The sequence below is a fragment of the Accipiter gentilis genome, chromosome 4 (genome assembly GCF_929443795.1).
Source record: "Accipiter gentilis chromosome 4, bAccGen1.1, whole genome shotgun sequence".
Classification (NCBI taxonomy): Eukaryota; Metazoa; Chordata; class Aves; order Accipitriformes; family Accipitridae; genus Astur; species Astur gentilis.
In genome coordinates, this window is record NC_064883.1 from 12198178 (window position 1) to 12217153 (window position 18976).

Sequence of the window (18976 nt, forward strand, 5' to 3'; positions counted from 1 at the left end):
AACCACGCTCACAATGAGATTGTTTTCCTTCCATCCTGTCAGAGTTTCCCTTGATGAATCTTGTGTCTGTTTCCTCTCATCCCTTCACTGTGCACCTCTGAAAAGAGTCTGGGCCCATCTTCTCTGCAATCCCCCAGAGGCCTTGCCAGGCTGCTGTTTGCCAGGCTGCCATCTCCCTTCCAGGCTGAGCGAGCCCAGTTCCCTCAACCTTGCCTCAACTGGGCAAGTGCTCCAGCCCCAACCACCTCAGTGGCCTTCCACTGACCTCAATCCCGTTTTTTGATCTCATTTCTGTTCTGGGGGGATGTAAACCCGGACACGGTGGCTTCACAAACACCAAGGAGAGAAAATGTTTCCTTCCACATGCTGACTGTATTGGTCTGATCTGTGCATTTGCTGAGGGTGGACTCCATCCCACCATGTGGGCTGCTGCTGAAGATGTTTAACAGTGGCAGCATTGGTATTGCCGTTCATAACCAGATGCAAATTATACCGACTGTTGAACGTTGCCTTTTGAAGCCAGTAGTCCAGCTTCTCATCCGTCTTGTATAAGTTATTTCTGAACTATGCATAAATTCTGCTACCGCTTCTCTCTCCTGTGATGGAGATAACTTGGAGCAGAATATTCAGGGCCCGCAGAATTTAACCAGCTGTCTGAATAAAATAAAATTCTGATTATTCAGCCCACTTTCCATTTTGAGACTTTTTTTAGAAAGTAGCTGTGTTTTCTCAAAGACTAATAGGAGTTTATTTTTCTTGTTTAAATCTCCTTTGGGTTTCCAGAAATCTTTGAGGAAGCAGAGTGTGGGAAAGACTAAGGCCTAAACCGAAGGGGCTGAAGCCAAGACCAGAAAAGTATGGACTTGTACAGGGATAAGAGCTGTACTGTCACAAATGTATTTGTAGCTAGGAGACACTATGAGCACTCTTACTACTCACTTTGTACAGTTTCACTGTTTGACTAAGGCAGGAAACATTTCCCCCGCAGCAGTACATCCTTTTTTTCAAATCAGAAGTTTTCGCAGAAGCCTTTGGATTTTGCCAAAACTTTTAATCAGGTTGAAAAGAATCACCTGACTTTGCTTGTTTTATCACTATTAGGCAGATTTTTCAATAGTATCAAATAACCTGCCTCACTAAATGAGTAATAAGCATTGTTTTGGATTGTATTAAAGGATGCTAGGAACAGTAGCAGCATTATTGTAATATAAAATCACAGCATACCTGTTTGATAAACAGGTTGCATAGTCAAGATGAAATGGTTTTGTACTGTGAACCCCAAATTAAAAAAACCCAGTGTTTCATGGGAGCTTTTGAAATGTCAGCTTTCTGTTTCAGGTAGCTTCATAACTTTCTGAAACTGCTGAGATCTGAAGCGGACCACGTGCTTCCAAGATTCACAGTTCATGACATGGTGAGATTTCACTGGTTTGACCAGCCTAATTTGGTGGAGATGTCTTACACCTCATTGCTCAAAGTGGCATTGGTGGCTAGTTCTTGATCCCTGTTTTTTTTCCTGTACTGTAATCTGATAACAGTGAATGGCTCTTCTGGCTCTTTATTGCCTGGCATGCAACAGCGGAAGCTTCCAAGCTATGCCAAGGTCACAGTTAAGCCTGTTCTAAGATGTGGTGCAGACTGTAAGTTGCAATAGCCACATTGCATCCTATTGACTGTTTGAGGGTGCGGGCACCTTCATGGTGGTTTAAACTAACACATTTTACTTTGCAATTGGGGCATGCTAAGAACATGCACATGGTCAATTATTGTGATTCCGCTGATGGACTGCCTGTGCCATGGGTACTCAGCTGTTTTTAACCTAGTGCCTCTGTCCACACCATTTTTTATATAAAGCTTTGCACTGGACAGCCTTTAAAAAAAATATTCTTATAATGGAGATTAATTGATGGCAATGACATAATCCAGGTTGATGCATATATAAAAGGCACAGTGTTTATATACTCTGTAGACAGTTTATAAGGGCAGTAACGGGTAGACTGCTCAATGATTTAGAGACACAACTACAAAAGATACTTTCTCAATACTAGTGCAAACACGTATAGAGGTGCACATAGGGAGTTTACATAAAGGGACACGCCAAAAAACCCAGGTAAGAGCAAATACAATTTAACACGCTTTCAAGGTGCTTATGTTGTGTGAGTACATCTGTGTATTATCAGTGTGTTCATTGCACCTTTTTCTCAGAAAATTCAGCCTCAAGAGCAAAGGTGACATTGTAGTATGACACGCTTTTCTAAATGCCTGTCAATGGGGAGTCAGATTTTAACTCTTCTCCCTATTGAGCCTCTCTTGAATACCAAACAGTTTCTGGCTGGGCTGTTTAAAAGATGTATAAGGAGAGTCAGATTCCTGTTGGTGATTCATTTGTAAAACTTCAGGTGAGGGCAACAACAACCTGTAAAGAATTTCCAGCAGGAAAGTGTATGTGAAGGGGTTAGAAAACTATTTCCTATATTGACCAAAGCTGCCTGCATGGGTGAGTGTAAATACTGCAGCAGTCACCCTGCACTGACTCCTATGCTGGCATTTTACTACTGCCCCCACATTCATCAGAGCAAGCAAACGCAGAACACTGTGAACTGTGTTTTTGAAAGCCAGGATGCAGAATTCAATCTTTCAGAAAGCAAAACACCATCAACAAATGATAGTGATTGTGCTTTATGCCACCTGGGAGCAGAGAGAGAACACATGCTCAATCATTCAGAAAGCCAAGCCAGCCCCACATTGTTCTGATCCTGATTTTGCTGGTGAGATGTGAAACTGAAACAGTTGTGTTGTCCTTGATACAGAGGAAAAGTAAGTAGTCTACATGTGGTGACCTTGAGGGCCTGCTCTGCTCCTGAGATAATTCTGTCCAGCCTGTTGTTTCTTCTCCTGAGCCTTGTGCTGGGATAAAACAGGAGAATGATGAGGGTGGGGGATGAGGGGACACGGCCATTGCCATCAGTGTGGGAGTCTCAGCAGCTTTTGAACACCTCCTGGCCCCCTGCCTACACCAGCACAACCCAGTGTTGTGCTGCTGTGAGAAGAGAGCAGCACCGCAATCTGGAGAGCAGCCTGTAGAGTTGCCCCAGAGTTGTACAGCATTGGATATGCTGGAAAACGGCTACTAAGAACACAGACCAAGTTTTATGACTGAAGAAATAGCCACTGAAGACAGAGGATGGTGAACGTGAGGCAAATCTTTCGTAACGCTAAGTTTTGCCATGGGACACTAGACAAGAAATGAAGCATAGGTGGGGGTTGTTTGTTTTTATTCAGCGCGCCTGGTAATTTGTTTACACCTTTTCAGAAATAAAAGAGAAAATCCTGTAAAAGCAAACCAAATGAAGCCACTTGAACCCTTTGCCCAGGAGGACAGGTTGGCAGAGAAATGGGGAAGACAGTTGTGGTGCTTCCAAATGTTCCAGGAAACAAGCAATACTCAGGAAATCGGAGAAGCTGGAATCCCTCACACGGATGTGTGCCAGAGACAAAAGCATTGATTGTTATAACAGCTGAAATCTGTTTCTACAGGCCCCATTGAGCAGGGCATAAGTACGTACTTAAGCCTATCCCAAGCCAGCAAGGCGCAGAAGTGTGGGCTGAAGTTCCAGCTGTGCTGCTGATTGCATGTTGCAGTAGTATGATTCTCACTACATCCACAAACAGATTTTCTCTGCTTCAATGTTTCTTTGCTGTATCAAAAGTAATTATGTGAAGGTGGCAAACCTGAACTGGAACATGGCTTTAGGTTATTTTAAACTAACAAAGGCAAAGATAGATATTTACACTGTCTGATTCTGTGCATCTATTTAGGTGCTCTGAGTCATGTGCTAGTATCCATATTTTTTCCCTTTGGACGTGCAGGGAAGTTGGACTCTCAGGCTTACATGTTCTGAATCACATTTTAATTAGATGACTAAAATGCTTGTTATAAATATCTTTCTGGAAAGCAAAGCTTTAACTGTGAGCATAATTAAGTGTTGGAATCAATTTCAAAAGTAATTTCAATTTGTCATCACTTGCAGTCTTTCAGCTGAGCGTGGATATATATGTTCATAAATGTCTATGTTCTCCCCTCCTTGTGCGGGGTCTTCACACTGCAACTCTGTTGCAAGTTTTGGCAATGTGCTGAGCAAATGGAGTCAAGTCCATGGTGTGCTTCGCTGTGTGTTCCTCCTGCGGGAAGAACAGTGTACAACAGGATGGCTCCTTGTGGTAGCAGAGTTTGGCATGCTTGCGATAGCCTGCGTTTCTGAGAAGATACCTGGCAGTATTTTACAGTACTTGCAGTTTCCTGCCAACATGTAGTGCATGCCATAGTCAGATGATGGGTGATCAAAACATGATTTACTAAAACCAGATTATAATCCACCAGGCACAAGTTTCCTAGCCAGCCAGGAATGACTGTTAGATGATGCTATGCAAGGTTGTGATTTCAGAAGGTGATACAAGTGACTTTCCAGGTGACAACTTGGAACGCAAGTCCTGGTTTTCCAACTGCTGTATCTAGTGATTGCTTGTAGATGTTGAAGAAGAGCTGTGTGAAAGTTTGTGATAAAGCTGCAGTTTTCTCTCATTACTTTTTGAGTGCTCTGCTGCAGAAAGAGCTCAGACCATTTCAGATTGCTACCCTGGACCTTGCCTTTTTTTCTCATGAAAAGGAACTGAGTCTCTGAGGCAGCACCAAATGCTTCAGGCAGTTCCAGGAGTGTGAGAAAGGATGTTTACTGTCTAGCCACTGACTAGAGGAGATTTTGCAGCCACTAAAATGGTTTCACATCCAAGTCCTGGATCTGAATATGGACATTAAGCTTCAGTTATACAAGGCTACACTTAATCTTTGGTTATTCTATTTGTGAGCTTGCTCAGGAATAGAGTGGAGAAGTGCTGACCATAGTCAACAGCGGCTGTTACCCATGCACCCAGGACACTTTGCATGCCAAATTTTGTCTCTGAAGAAGAGAGCCTTCTCCTGCGGGATCCATGTCAGCTATTTTTGTCAAGCGGCACCTGCTTACCATGATGGGGGAAACACAACTGTTCTGTTCAAAGTTCTTGGTTGTTGCCCTCTCCTCAGCATGTAAAACTTTGTGCTGGTTGAAGGTAATGGGCACTGGGAGCCTCGATGGACTGCTGGCTATGGTGGTGTCATTTATAGTCTCTTGCATTTCTGATGCTTGTTTGATCACAAGATCTCTCTATTCAGAACTGATTAAATAATCTGTGAATCACAGGAAAGCTTGGGGTGAGATTTGGCAGCGTCAGTGGAGGGAGGCAGGCAGGAAGGTTTTGTGGGAGTGTGGGACAGCCTCAGCTTTTATTCTCTACCACTTGGCATTCACGTTTCATGCCTCTGATGAGGGAACACATGCACTGCCAGAAAGCTAGGAAGGAGTATGTAGATGGTAAGAAGACAGAGCCATATGGTAGTCAGTGTGCCGATTGTCAGTAGTGTCGGTGGTAATGCCCCACAAGCCCCTCACTTTTTCCTCCAGGGAAGAAGACATTTGCATTTTAGCAAACCTCAGTGGTTGTTGAAGTCTTTGTGGCCAAGTCAGAGGCTCTGGACTTATGGCTGGTGTCGTAATGAAATGATGGTTGTGATGCCCATAATCTTGATAGCTAGGCTGGCGAGCAGTATCTGACTAGCTACTTGGCCAGAGATTATTGTGACAGTCCTAAAGAAGAAAGAGGGAAGAATTTGGTGGTTTTACTCCAGCAGTCTCACCACAGTGTTGTTGAAACTGGATGAACTGTCTGAATTATTTCACTACCTTCAAAATATCAATGACTTCTTTTAGGCATGCTGGAGTCTGTGGCAGTGGGCAAACATGTGATTTTACTCCCCCATTCTTCTCTGCTCCTCTCCTCCCTTGTGCCTACCAGCTGGAAAACGCAGTGAGTCTGCACGGTGTCCTCAGACTAAATGCTGTTTATTCATCTGTAGCAACACAGACTCCAGAGAACAGGTTAAACAACAAATGGCCTGTTTGTATATGGCTTACCTTAAAGTTAGTGTTTTCCCTATAACTTAGGTAGGACAAAGGTTTCAGACATGGAGTCTGTCTTGTGAATCCTACCAAATAGTTTTACGGGCATGATTTTCTTGTGATGTAACAAAAGATAAACCCTGTTTATTTAACTAAGGCACGTAGCTGATATCAAAGACAGTGAACATGTAGGGCATGTGTGGTATACATTTACCTGAGAGGTTTGTTAACATTGGCTGAATTTATTCAAACACTTTTTTTTTTTTTTCCATAAACACGCTGACAACTGATATACTGATAAACTGCCAATCATAGGTACTGTAAATATATATGAAATCAATACAACCGTTGTTAGACATAACAAAATTATTCACGTATGGATTTGTATTATAGAGCACTTGGTGACAGGCAATTAGTGGCAGAGGATTTTGGACTTTGCAAAGAAAAAATATAAATAAATCAGTAATACAGATGGGTTTTGCTCTTAACAAAAATCTGTGCAGCTTTTGGCAAGAATTGAAGGACTGTGTAACAGGTCTACAAAGTCCACTTTTAAAATTCCTAGTACTGTATGTGATCAATCTGCATTGCCAAGGATAATGTAAATGTTCTCTCTTGGCTTAGTTATATTTTACAGAAGTGTGAATGAAAACCCAGTGCAAAATTTAGGTGTCTGCAGTGCTGCTGCCTAGATTTTTGCTGCTTGCCTTAATTCACTTTATAGTCAGTGGAGATAAAATGTCGTTTGTAAGAAATGCTTCATCCAAAACACAGTGGCTGAATCCAAACCTACAAACTCCTGTTTCTCTCCATTGACAGAAAGGGGGCCTGATTGATGGGTTCACGTGTAGATACACTGTAAATAAACAAAACCCAAAGGTGAAGAATCAATAGGAAGAACTACTTCCATTCCATTTTCCTCCATTTTGAAATGCATTTATTTGGTCTTTAATGAGATCTGATGTGCTTTGAAGTTCTCAAACAGAGTAAGAAATTCTCAGCCATTCTCTAAGTTGGCTCAGTTTTGTCAGTGGAGCTCACAGGACAAATTTTCTGATTTTACATGACCCATTTAGTTTTAATAACTTCTCATTCAGACAGCATTCTTGCTTGCCAAAATGGAATTTTTCATGAATTACTTAATCAGTAATCGGTACTTACTAACTGGCAGCTTCAGTGAAGGCTGATAGGAAGACGTTCTTGGTTTGTAATACAGGCCTAATATAAGCTTGGAGGGACTCACTATATTTCATCCTATTTTTATCAGCCTTCTCCAGCCACTTACATACCTATTTTCCCAGGTTCCTTTTATTAGCTTGTTGAAAAACTGTGGGAAGTGAGACACTTCAACCTTTGAAAGATTCACAACAGGTATTTGCTCTCTCCTTTTCTAACAAGTCAGAAGGACCAAACAATACTAGAAAATGAGTCACTGTAAGCCAGTAAGAGTAGTTTACTAGTCCATTAGTTTATTACTACCAGAAAGCTACCTAGGTCTTAATTAAACAGCAAGTCAGCCTCCGTGAGACAAATGCAGTTGGCAAGAATTGGGAAGCAAAAACTCAAATATATAATTATATATTTTTCTGTTTCCTTCTTTAATGTCTGTTAGAGTTTTTTTAGAATCACTGCTGAGGACAATGTTTAGAAATAAGTGTCTAGCTGTAAATGTCTGACTGTGTTGAGGCAGTCACATAAAAGGTTGGGGCAATAATGTATGTCTTCATTATTATCTTAAAGGTTTGACTGTTAATTGCGATGTGGGATGCTGGGCTGGCTTTCAAGTTGTATTCTTCACAAATTGTGTTGCAAATGAATAAAAATACTGGAAGAAAAGGGAAGAATTGCTATTGTCTAACCACAACAGTCTAGGCAGGCTGCCATAAGAGTATTATTGAAGCTCTAATTCAAAAATTAGTCTCAGCTACAAATGTATTAGTTTAGCCAAGTCCTCTAGTTGGCAGAATATCTTAAATTTCCTTTGATACATGCTGTTGTTTGGGCTGTTAGCTCAATACATCATTAGATAGTTTAGAAATTGCTTGTCTGTAAGTTAGTATGTTCAATATCAACTTGTTAATTAGATTAATTTGGTTTGGTATTTTGTTAGAAATAGCTTAACCTTTATATGACTTTATAATTTTATGTCATTACTGTTACAGATATAACATTGTTTACAATGGTAGTGTATCCAAGTCTCAGAAAACACTGTCAATGTCTTACAGGCAAAGTCCAAAAAAGGTCTTTTTCCAGGGCTTCAGTGAGTGGGAACAGTTTTTTCTGATGGGCAAAGAAAATTCATCTTACATCTTTCTCAAGCATAGGTCCAGAAAAATGCTGTGCGTTTACTGTGACTCTCCTCTGGCAGGTTTTACATGGCCGCTGATGTGGCTTGTCAGGGGACTGGACCACAGGTGCCTTGTTTTGCAATTCTGGGTGCTCGGAGGTAACCTAAACATTTCAGACAGCTAAATGCATGCACACCCCAGAGTTAGTACTGTTCTCATGTAGAAGTACACCTAGCAAGACCAAAAATCATAAACATTTTCAGCCTCTGTAGCCGAGGTTCTCACTGAAACCCACCCTTCTTTACAAGTCAACATCCATAATCTTCCATGGATGGTCTCAACTGGACCTACTGGTTTACGTCCTAGGGCAAACTGCTTTGCTCTCCCAATTTCTTTAATGCCCCAACTCCTGTTGCCTTTCAGAAGTCTCCAGGGGTGTCCGTAAGCAGTTAGAGGAGGCTGAAGGAGGAAGACGCTGGGGTAGGTAGGACACAGCCAATTTCTTCTTTTCTCCAGGTGTGCTGGATATCTCAGCACAGGGAGAGCTGTTTTCGTCAGCCACCTCTCCTTCCCCGCCCCTGCCCCTGCTGTCTACTACTTTCTTGAATAGGTCACTACAAAAATAATGACAAGGTTGCTTTGATCATGTTTTCCCACAGTTCCCTTTGAACAGTTGTCCCACAGGACAACTGAACAGTCAGGAGTCCCACAAGGGCTGTTGGAGTGAGACTTGAGGGCTCATCAAGCCGTAACTCTGGACACAGAGTTGAAAATGCCCTTGTGTGTGTCAATTCAAGAGCCATTTACTAGACCATAGGCACATGCTTGCTGCAAGAGCACTTGGCCTTCCTGCACTCGCAGGTCTGGAAGACAATATCTCTCCCTGGCCTTTGGCTTATGCCAGCAGACTTGTTGGAGTGAGCCCTCCCTGCCCTACCACCGCCCAAATGGAAAGGACAAAGCCACCTGGATTTGCCCACAGTCTTATTATATTACCTCTGCTGGTGCTAGTCTGGATGTACTTGACTGCCTCTACCAGGAGGAAATGTTATCCTTAACAAAACCAGAGAAACCTACCTAGTCATTGAGCAAACCTACACCATCCCTTGTACAGTGGAGACTCTCTTCTGAACCCCCAATGGGACACGATTTTCTCTTCCAGTCGGCTGCCTCGCTGTTTCTGTTCAACAGCTGTGGTGCTCTTATTCAGCAGGAAAAATCAGGCACATTTAAAACAAAACAAAAACCAGAACACAACACAAACAAACCAAATTAAAGAAAACGTTTTAAAGCATTTCGTTACTCACAAGATGTTGTGAGATGGTTTCATGTTTAAAACGGTAATATTATTTCTGGCAATTGATCTCATGCTATTCTTTTGTTGATTTTTCCAACTTCTCAAGAAATTGGAATGAAAATATTTTACTGATGTTACTATCCCTGGGAAAAGCTCATCGACATGGATCCAGGTTTACGCTGAAAACTCAAAATATTTGGCATGTGGTTTTGTATTTTCCCTTCGTCAAAGAGATTATGCAGGGCTAAGCGTTCACACGGAGGCAGTGAGAGACACTGACACTGTACTTAAAACAAAAGGCGACCTTGCATATATGTGTGCACATATATGCAAACATCTCTTTTTGCAAATGATAATATAATCATACGAGAAAGTCATTACTGTTACATTATGGTAGTTCACTCATATGAAAGCTGAGTGGACACTGTAGGGATGTGTACACTATAGAAACATGTATGTATCTCTCTCACACTTCTGTAGTGGTTCTGTGAGCAGGGAGATCAATAAAGCCTGATTTTCTGTGGATTTGTGTCTTGAGGTTGAGACCCTATCTGGATTTTCTGAGGTCTCATATGAAACGCTGCACTTTTTACCTCAGTGAAGCATTAACTGCAGCTCTTAACTGGCTGCCTATTTTCAGAACACTTTTAAGGACTTAATAGTTTTTGGATTTCAATACCTCTGTCAAATGTGCTTGACGAGCTTAAGCATTTGAAGATTCACAGAGAGGTCTCAGATGTACAATGAGGCAGCACAGTGTCTTAAACTCAGTTTCCACAAAATGAGGCTAAAACATCCTCACACTTATACATATGGAGAAGAAACATAAAATATGAATTTAAACAGAGAACATGAATTTAAACATAAATACAGAATTTAACAGCTAAGGAAGAAAAGATAAATATGTAGATTAACCATCAATCACACAGGGGAGATTTTCCACTGACTTTCAGCAAGCATTTAGCACTTAATTGCAATTTGTCTCTTTCAAAATCTCCTAGACAATATTTTCTGTAAATGTATGTACAGCTTCTCACACTGGACATTAAAAAAAAAAAAAAGGAACTTGAATTTTGGTTGCATCTGTCAGAAAAACTTCCTGATTCCCGGGTCCATTTATGTGTTTCTTTTTTAATTTTTAATTAAAAGATATTGATTTGTCATTTTGAGATGTTTTTTTAGTTAAAAAAACCCCCAAAACCTGAACAAACTCCATTGAGGATCTTACTGGTTTTGGATTTTAATCTTGGCCTGTAGGAGAAACAGCAATAGCTCAATGACAATATTGTTTTGACAGAAAAGGCCAGACATGAGAGCTTTAAGAGTTTTAATTTCTCTGAGGGGTCATAAGGTCCCCTGCTTCCAAGCATGTTAAAAAGACAAATCAAACTGAAGAGTTGAGTCAGGTTCATTAGCTCTGGCAAATCACAATTACCACAGCGAAGCCATTCTTCTTTGGGTTTTTATTAAAGCAAAAGTTTTGCAACGCACCAAACAATGCTTTTGGCTGTATTTACATTAGTTTTGCCCTTGTCATCATGGCTCAGTGATTCTTAAATGGGACGAATGGACTAAAGGAAATGCAAAACGAGTTCCATTTAGGGTTACAAACGCCACCCTGCACACCCCCTTCCACCCGTCCTCTGACCAGTGCCATAATTCTTGTTCAAACAGCAGCAGCAAAAAAACCCAGCAGCTCAGGATGCTCCTGAGCTCTCTCATCTTTGAGTGATGAAGAGTCAATAGCAGGCACCCTGACTCGATTCCCTGGGTGAATCTCGGGCAGGACACGGGCTGCACAGCCATTTGAAGGTGCCTCGAGTTTTGAAGCCTTGAAGAGGCGCTGGGGGCAGGGGGGCAGGTGGGGGAAATGGGTCAGACGCTGAAGTGAAGAGCTTCACAGGCTGTCAAGAGAAAACTGGGAGTTGAATTAATAGAGGCAGCTTCAGCCTTTCCAGCTATGAGTCACACAAATCATGAAACTACTTGAAATATTTCACCTGCTCATAAATCTCCTTTATCTTTCACCTCTTCCCTCTTTTTTGTAGTTATTTTCCTGTTCTGCTGTCTTTCAAGTCACACCCTGCACTGATCTCCTGCTTCATTGTCCCCTATTCCCATTTTGGTATCTTTCCGTTGCTGAGCATACCTTACATTTTGCAGGCCTTTCACATCTCGGAAGTGCTGCAAGCAGTGCTTCTGAGCTTAAGCCACTGAATATATGGTCTATGTGATGACAAGGTACTAAACCAGCTGGAAATTTTTCTTTAAAAAACCCCAACAAACAAAAAAGGTTTGAGAAACTAAATCAATGATTTAAAAAAAAGAGTATGCATGACCCACTTACATGCCCCTGATGTATATGGCTCTGATAATCGATTTATGCTATTTATATCCACAGTAAGTTGGCGATATCCAACATTTAAAACACAACTGAGATCCCACTCTTTGATCACGTGGAAGGGAGCCAACAACTCAAAAGCCTGAAACAACTGATTCAGCCAAAAAGCGGATCCCTAGCAGCTCAGAGGGTGAGCAGGTTGGTTTTGTTTTGAAGTTGGATGAACCAATGAAGAATTGCCAAAGCAGAAGGTGAAAGGTGCCCAAACTTCTGCAGTGTATCTCTAGCCTGCGCTGTGGTGCCTGAATGGTCACCTGCCACACTTGCGCTGCGGGTGAAGTGATGGGGGGCACACATGCCCCTTCCTGGGACTGGGAAATGCACCCTGAAACTCGTGTGAGGTACTGAAGCGGCAGGATGGTGTGAAGCCTTCTTCAGCCCTTCTCTTTTACAGGGTCATTGCACACAGTGTGTTTAAAGCCAGAAATAAAAGTCTGCCAGGCCAGGCTACCCCACGTCAGGAGCCTGAGAGCCGGCAGGGTCTCAGAGCATGACAGAGGCAGTCTGTGATTCACATGCATTGGGCCTGGAGTAACATTGGCTAATTAAAGTTTGTAGGATATGATTCTCGTGAGAGCACGGGATGAGTCCCGCAGAAGGGGACTCATCTGGATGTGGTACAGTGAGGTGAGCAGCGCGCAGCTCACCTCCTCCTGTGTGGGAGAAGAGGTGTTACAAAGAAAAACCCTACTTGCTTGCTTTCTGAAGAGATGGGAAGGAGAAAATGGACTCCATTTCTGAAAGGGTAGAAAAGCATCACCCCCCCCCCATCCCCACTCCAGCAGGACCGCCTAGGGAAGGGGAAGTGATGTTTGGCTGGTTGTACAGCGGGTGTTGTTGCTTTGGAAAAAACTTGCTTTCTTTTGAACGCCTCCTGCCAGGTCAGGGAGAGCAAATATTGAAAAGGGACTGCTGCAAACAGCTGGCTTGGGATTGCTGCCTGTTGACGGCTTCCTCACACCTGGTTCCTGCAGCCCCTGTACTCCGCAGTTATCCCTGCACTACCTGTCTTCACTTCATGCAGGGAAACCAAAGTGTCATCTATCGATTATTCCGACAGAGTCAAGAACTCCTAATGCTTTAAGTCCAAAATGAGAGTTTGTTATGCTCTGTCAGGAAAAGTCTGATGCCAGATAATTCTTTTTTTTTTGCAATGATCTACTTAAAAACTGATATGAAAAGCATACAGGCATGAAACAACTTGTATTGTTTTTACTGCATTTCTTTTGATTGTGCTATACCATGAAAGAAAAACAAACGCATTCAAAAAAAGCAGACACTCCCAGGCCGCACATCTGTAAAGTTGCAGTAGAGTTGCTTAGGTCTCCAGACTCCATCCTGTATTCATTTAAACATAAATGTTCCTATATTTATATGAAGTCTCTTGCAAGTGAGAGTACAAAACCTTGTCCAGACTCTACTCTGGGAGGTATATTTAAACCTAGATTTCTTGCTAGAAGCACCGGAGAGAGTGTCTCCTTGATTTTGCTTTATATCCAACCAAATTAAAAGTGTTTAATCTGGAGAACTGGAAGTTCCCCAGTGCCTGCATGTGGTCAGTGGATCTGATATCTTTTTGTTACTGCCAGTGCCTGTGAGGGGCAGGAAATCTGCAGTCAGTCAGGGGCCAAACCTGCTGAGAATAGGGACCCTGTTCCTGCAGAGCCCTGCACTCCCTTCAGTGACAGTTCACTGAAAGTAAGGTGCGGTGCTCTGAACACAACATTTTGGGTGCCACACACAGTTGGGGTTTTTTGGTTGCTGGTTTTTTTTTGTTTGTTTTTTATGTGGTTTTTTTTTTTTAATAATTAAACTGTTTTGCCAAATTCTTCCTGACCAGACCTAGTTTTCCTCCCCCCACCCCCTGCCCTTTTCTGTGAGGAAAAAGAACAGGTATCAGACTCCCTCACCAAGCCAACCTTTCTGCAACTTAACAAAAAAAATCAATGTAAGACGTAATTTTAAATAATTCCTATCACGATCTTCCCCAAAACTGGAATGATCCAAACTAGAATGACCTAACCACAATCTAATCTGTTTTCCCGGCAATTGTTAGTCCAAATTATGTTATCTGGCAGCTGATTATTTTTAAATGCACTGCAGAGCATATTTATTTCTCTTTTGACACTGTTCACAAGTTATACTTATCTTGCTTAGTTAAAAGACAAACAAGAAATTCTGAGCTCTGGCATAATTTTACCCTTTCTTAACATAATCAAATTACTTCTGGTTATACTCCAGTCTGTCACATTAAGTCACACTTTATTGAGTTGTCTTACTGCTGTTTGTATTGTAGCAGCGCCTAAAGACTCGGACAAAGAACATGGTCCTTTTGTGAAGCCTGTACACTAAGGATCCATTATTCTTTTGGGTGCAGATACACCTCTCCTCATAATTACATCCTGAGCTGTGACAAAGTGGCTGCCAGGCAACACAGCTGTCAAAACCACATTGCAAGGCAGTTGGAGAGCACAAATCAAGTGAAATAATAGAAATGTTTGGGACACGAGGCATTGCACAGAACAGCCAGTGCTCTTCATGTTTCTCATGCCTGATTATGCAGCGTGGCCTTGGCTAAAGCATCTTTGTGGCATAATCCCACTGGCCCTTGCAAAAGGGCTGGCATTGATGTTGCCAGTTGGGGGCTCACAGGTCTCCCTGGTGTTTTGGGATTGAGGGGCCTGCAGCGCACTTTTCATCTAAGTTAGGGCTGTCACATTCCTGTCCCTTTTCTGTCTTTTGTGTCAGCAATAGGCATCATAACGGGCTGTATGACTCCACTAAATTAGCTCATTTTTTTTTTACACTTAACCTTTCAGATTTGGCTCATGGATTGGGCAATGATTGTTGGTACCAGCAGGAAGGAGGTGGTGGCAGAATGTGGCTGGAGCAAACCCCGTCCTTTTCATGAGTACCTGGGTTGGCCTGGTTTGCGTGGCTCATGAAGTCATGCGCACACAGGGTGCAGTTAAGCTGAATTAATGGCAGGCAGGTGCTGAAAGGAGCAGTTCTGCTTTCCCTCACTTACAAGTTTCTGCCTTCCTCGATCCTGCAGCTGTGTGGTCACAAGGTGGATCAATTCAGCTGTCTGGCCAATGGAAAATTCATTATTTTCTGAGGTGTTATTTTTCCACCAGATCGATCAGCTGACTAGAGTCAGACGGTTACCGGATCCCGCGTAAGGGATGCGAAGGGAATACACATCCGTGGGTTGCAGGCAAGATCGCCTTTTCACAGCAGTCTGCTGCCAGCTCATCGCAGCCAAAAGGCCAGGCTACTGCTGCTGCGTTCAGGTGACAGATCACCCAACGCCACACTGATGCTGGAAGGGGCCATTCTGTGTCTTGGCATCCTGACACAGGCTGGGCACATCTGCCATCTTCTTTCCGCTATGGGTACCTGTGTGATCCCAGTGGAGCTGGTTTAAGGAGCACATCAGTGAAGAAAAAAAACTATTCCTTTTTCTGCAAGCTTAGTTTCACGGTTAAGCCAGTTCCCTGTGGGGCTGGATGAGTACTAGGGTCAGCCCCTGAAACCAGTGGGACCTCATGGCTGGGACAGGGTGGCAGCTTTTCGTAACATGTCTGTGAGACTGGCTTGACTACAGCAACATTTACCAGGACATTTAGGCACTGGTGAATTCAACCTGGAAGAGCAGGTCAGCCTTATTTGTAGCTCTGAAGCAGAAGATGTATGTAAGGGGAGCCCCACCTTACGTTCAGTTCTCCGATCTGAATCGACGAGAATAGAGTCTGGCAGAAAGGAAGCAACACCTGCACCACTGAGGTAGAAAAGGCGGACTCCAGAGATTAAATAAAGCCCCTATAATTCAAGGTACTGAATTCTAGACGAGTGCCTTGAATGTATCTTTCTTCCTTATAGAAAGAATAAAGGAACTGGTTTCTGGCATCGAGGATTCCCTTCCAGGGATTACCAGAATGACTGGAAGCAAGTCATTCACCTGGGACCAACCGCTCCGTTTCTGCAGCATCAGCGCTGGCCGGCACGGAGGACAAGACACCACGCCGAGTCACGAATCCACTGGGAAGGGAGCAGGGAAGACCTTCAGCCCTTGCAGCTACAAATAAGCCCCGGGGACCGTAGGGAGACTCGGGCAGGTGGGGACCCCGGGGGGTCTCCAGCCCAGGCAGGCTGCGCTCCGGCTCAGCTCGGGGCTTCCTCCGGCCCGGCCTCGACAGCCCCTGGAGGAGCGCGGACCCCCCTCGCCTCAGCTCGGTCCCGCCGCCCCTGCGCGGGCTGGCCGCTCTCCCCCGCGCCCGCCCCGTGGGTACGGGGTCAGTGCTGGGCGCGGGCCAGCGGGAGGGAGAGCCGGGGACGCGGGCCCGGGCGGCGGTCCCCGAGCGCAAAGGAGTTAACAGGACTTTCTGCCTCTTCCCGCCCGCGCCTCCTCCACCCTCCTCGTTACCTGCGCTTTATCACTGCCGGAGCCGCGGGGCGGGAGCGGCGGAGGGGCCGGCAGGGCTTCCTGCGCCGCCCGGGGCTGCCCGCGGCGGCGGGGCCCGTCCTGCCCGCCCGGCGGGGCCGCGGCGTGCGGGGGCCGCGCTCGGCGCGGCCAGGGGAAGGTGTGCGAGCGCTGCGCGGTGCGCGCGAGTGCCTGCCTGCCTCCTGCCTGCCTCCTGCCTGCCTGCCTGCCTCCCTCCTGCCTGCCTGCCTGCCTGCCTCCCTCCTGCCCGCCTGCCTCCTGCCTGCCTGCCTGCCTGCCCGCCCGCCCGCCTGTGGGTGGGAGCGGGGCTGGGGCCACGCGAGGGGAAGGCGGGCGGGCAGAGCGGGTCTGCGCGCCGCAGCCCGGCAGGGATGCGGCATGGCCGTGGGCTCCGTGAAGATGCCGTCGCCGTGTGAGGGCGCGGAGCTGGCCCGCAGCTGGAGCCCCGGCGGCGGAGCCCACGAGCCGCCGCCGCCGGTGCAGCTGCGGCAGAAGCTGCGGGAGCTGCCGGCGCTGCTGCGGAGCGGGCTGACGCTGCGGAGGAAGAGCGCCGTCGCCGCCGCCGCCGGCCGGGTGAGTGAGCGAGCGAGCGAGCGAGAGAGCCAGCCAGCGGGCGGCCCGGGGCAGCGCCCCCGCCGGGGCCGGCCCCCGGCCCTGCCCGCCGGGCGGCGGTGCCCGGGGCGGCGCCCGCAGCGCCCCCGGCCGGGCCGCCGCCGTGGGGGGGGGGGGGGGGCCGGGCCGCGGGCTCCCGGCGCTGGCGCCCCGCGGGGGGCGGCGGGAGGGCGACCGGGCGGCTCCGCGGCAGCCCCCGCGTGGGGGGTGCCCGCCGGCCGGTAGCCGGGCTCGGCCCCCACCGCGGCCGGCTCCGGTGAAAAACGGAGCGTGGGTGTGTGAGGGCGAGTGCGCGCCCCCGTCCCCACCGCCGCGATCCTCCCGTGGCTCGGCTCTTCCCTCCTTTTTTCCCCAACATGTGGCAGAACTTGCGTGGGCCGGTGCAGGCTCTCGTCTGGCGGGAAGTGCTGCGCAGGTGTGCTCGGACACTCGTGCAGGCGCGCGTTAATGCAGCGGGCACCAACGCGCCCTGGAGCTCTTGAAGCGGGAATGCCCTTCTTGGGGACACTCGGCCCCCAGCCTCGCGTGCCTCCAGAGGCTGAGGCCGTGGGGTCCGGTGGGCATGGCGGAAATCCCTAGCCAAGTTTCGCTCAAGCCCGCTCGTTTTTAGAAAGGCTGATGGTACGACTTTGCAGGGCAGGCAGTGCCCCGGTGAAGCGCGGCGCGACACCGCCGCAGCTGCGAAGCGCAGTGGTGACCGGCCGCTCACGCCTGTGAAATCTCCCAGTTGTGACTGGAGCCGTATCGCGGGCGTGGGATTGCCATCGGGTCACAGCAAACCTTCCTTGCGTGCCAAAGCTGGACTGAGACCCGCCATCTGAGTAGTCGAAATGAAGAGGTTGGGTTTACCTGCGTGGGGTTGAGTTTCTCATGTGGGGAATCGAGCGAACTGCTCGTGTGGTTTTGGTGCGCTGATAAACGCCTGTGCAGAGGGTTAGTGGGGAGAAGCCTTCATGGTGTATATTTGTACCCTCATCAACTTTGCAGTACTTTACCCATGTAAACACATGCTTTCTCTGCATGGGGAAGTTGTTGTGAAATATAGTCGGGTGTGAATTTAAACCCAAACTTCCTGGGTGAATGCTTTGTTCTGACTTAGAAGATATGCACGCAAGGAAGACAAACAGGATTAAGGTAGTATACCAATTTACAGCAGAATAGCTATTTCTGAGGAAGAGTTTGATTCAAATTCCTGTTCTAGATTAATTTCTTTCCTCGCGTGAGTTTAACAGACTAGTAAAGACTAGTCTGTATGGAGACGCCTAATGACTTTTATTGGTCGGGTGAAACGGTAATCCACTTGACAAGTATCCATATGAACACAGAGCTAAGGGGATTCAGTTAATTTTAAATAGACAAGTCTTGCTCTGCCCTAACAGGATGTATGTGACAGATATCTTTCTTCCAACGAAGATGAGACCTTTTCTGAATTGAGTTTAAGTTGTTCCACTCTAAAAGCATACTACCAGAGAAGTGGAGTAAGTGTCCAGTGAGGAGGTAAGAAGCAGTGCAGAACCACTGCTCACAACCGTGTTCATTTGCAGGCGGGTCTGAAATACTGTTTTAGCACAACAAATTCACGACGCTATGGGGAGATGCCATGCAGAGCAGGCTCAGGTTTATCCTCATGGTTATTCCTCACCGCTAGTGAAAGAATTTAACAACAGAGTGGTACAGCAGTTACTCTGTAAATATTTGGAGCGGGGGAGTTAACGCCCTGGTGAGAAGCTTGGGTAGATCCTGGGTGATGCAGCTCCTCAGATGTGCTTGCTGAAGCCTTGGTCCCATCTTGCTTCACACAGTCGCGGCTGAGGCTCTGCCTGTCTTTGCTGATGTACCGTGTTACAGACCAGCAAACACAGCGTGACAGATTTAGTGGTGGTGTCATCTGTGCCTTCACCTCCCAGCACCCTGTGGGTCATCTTGCAAAGTTTTTCT

The 18976-nt window shown here is 46.1% G+C and overlaps 1 protein-coding gene across 1 annotated transcript in view; it reads left to right on the forward strand.

Moving 5' to 3' along the window:
- Positions 1-16716: 16716 nt before the first annotated feature.
- Positions 16717-18976, forward strand: part of RAPGEF5 (Rap guanine nucleotide exchange factor 5) — a 163636-nt gene continuing 161376 nt past the window's right edge. Inside the window, exon 1 of the mRNA XM_049799001.1 lies at positions 16717-16999. Within this exon, the coding sequence (XP_049654958.1) occupies positions 16805-16999 (195 nt within the window). The 5' untranslated portion in view covers positions 16717-16804. The remainder of the gene's footprint in view (positions 17000-18976) is intronic.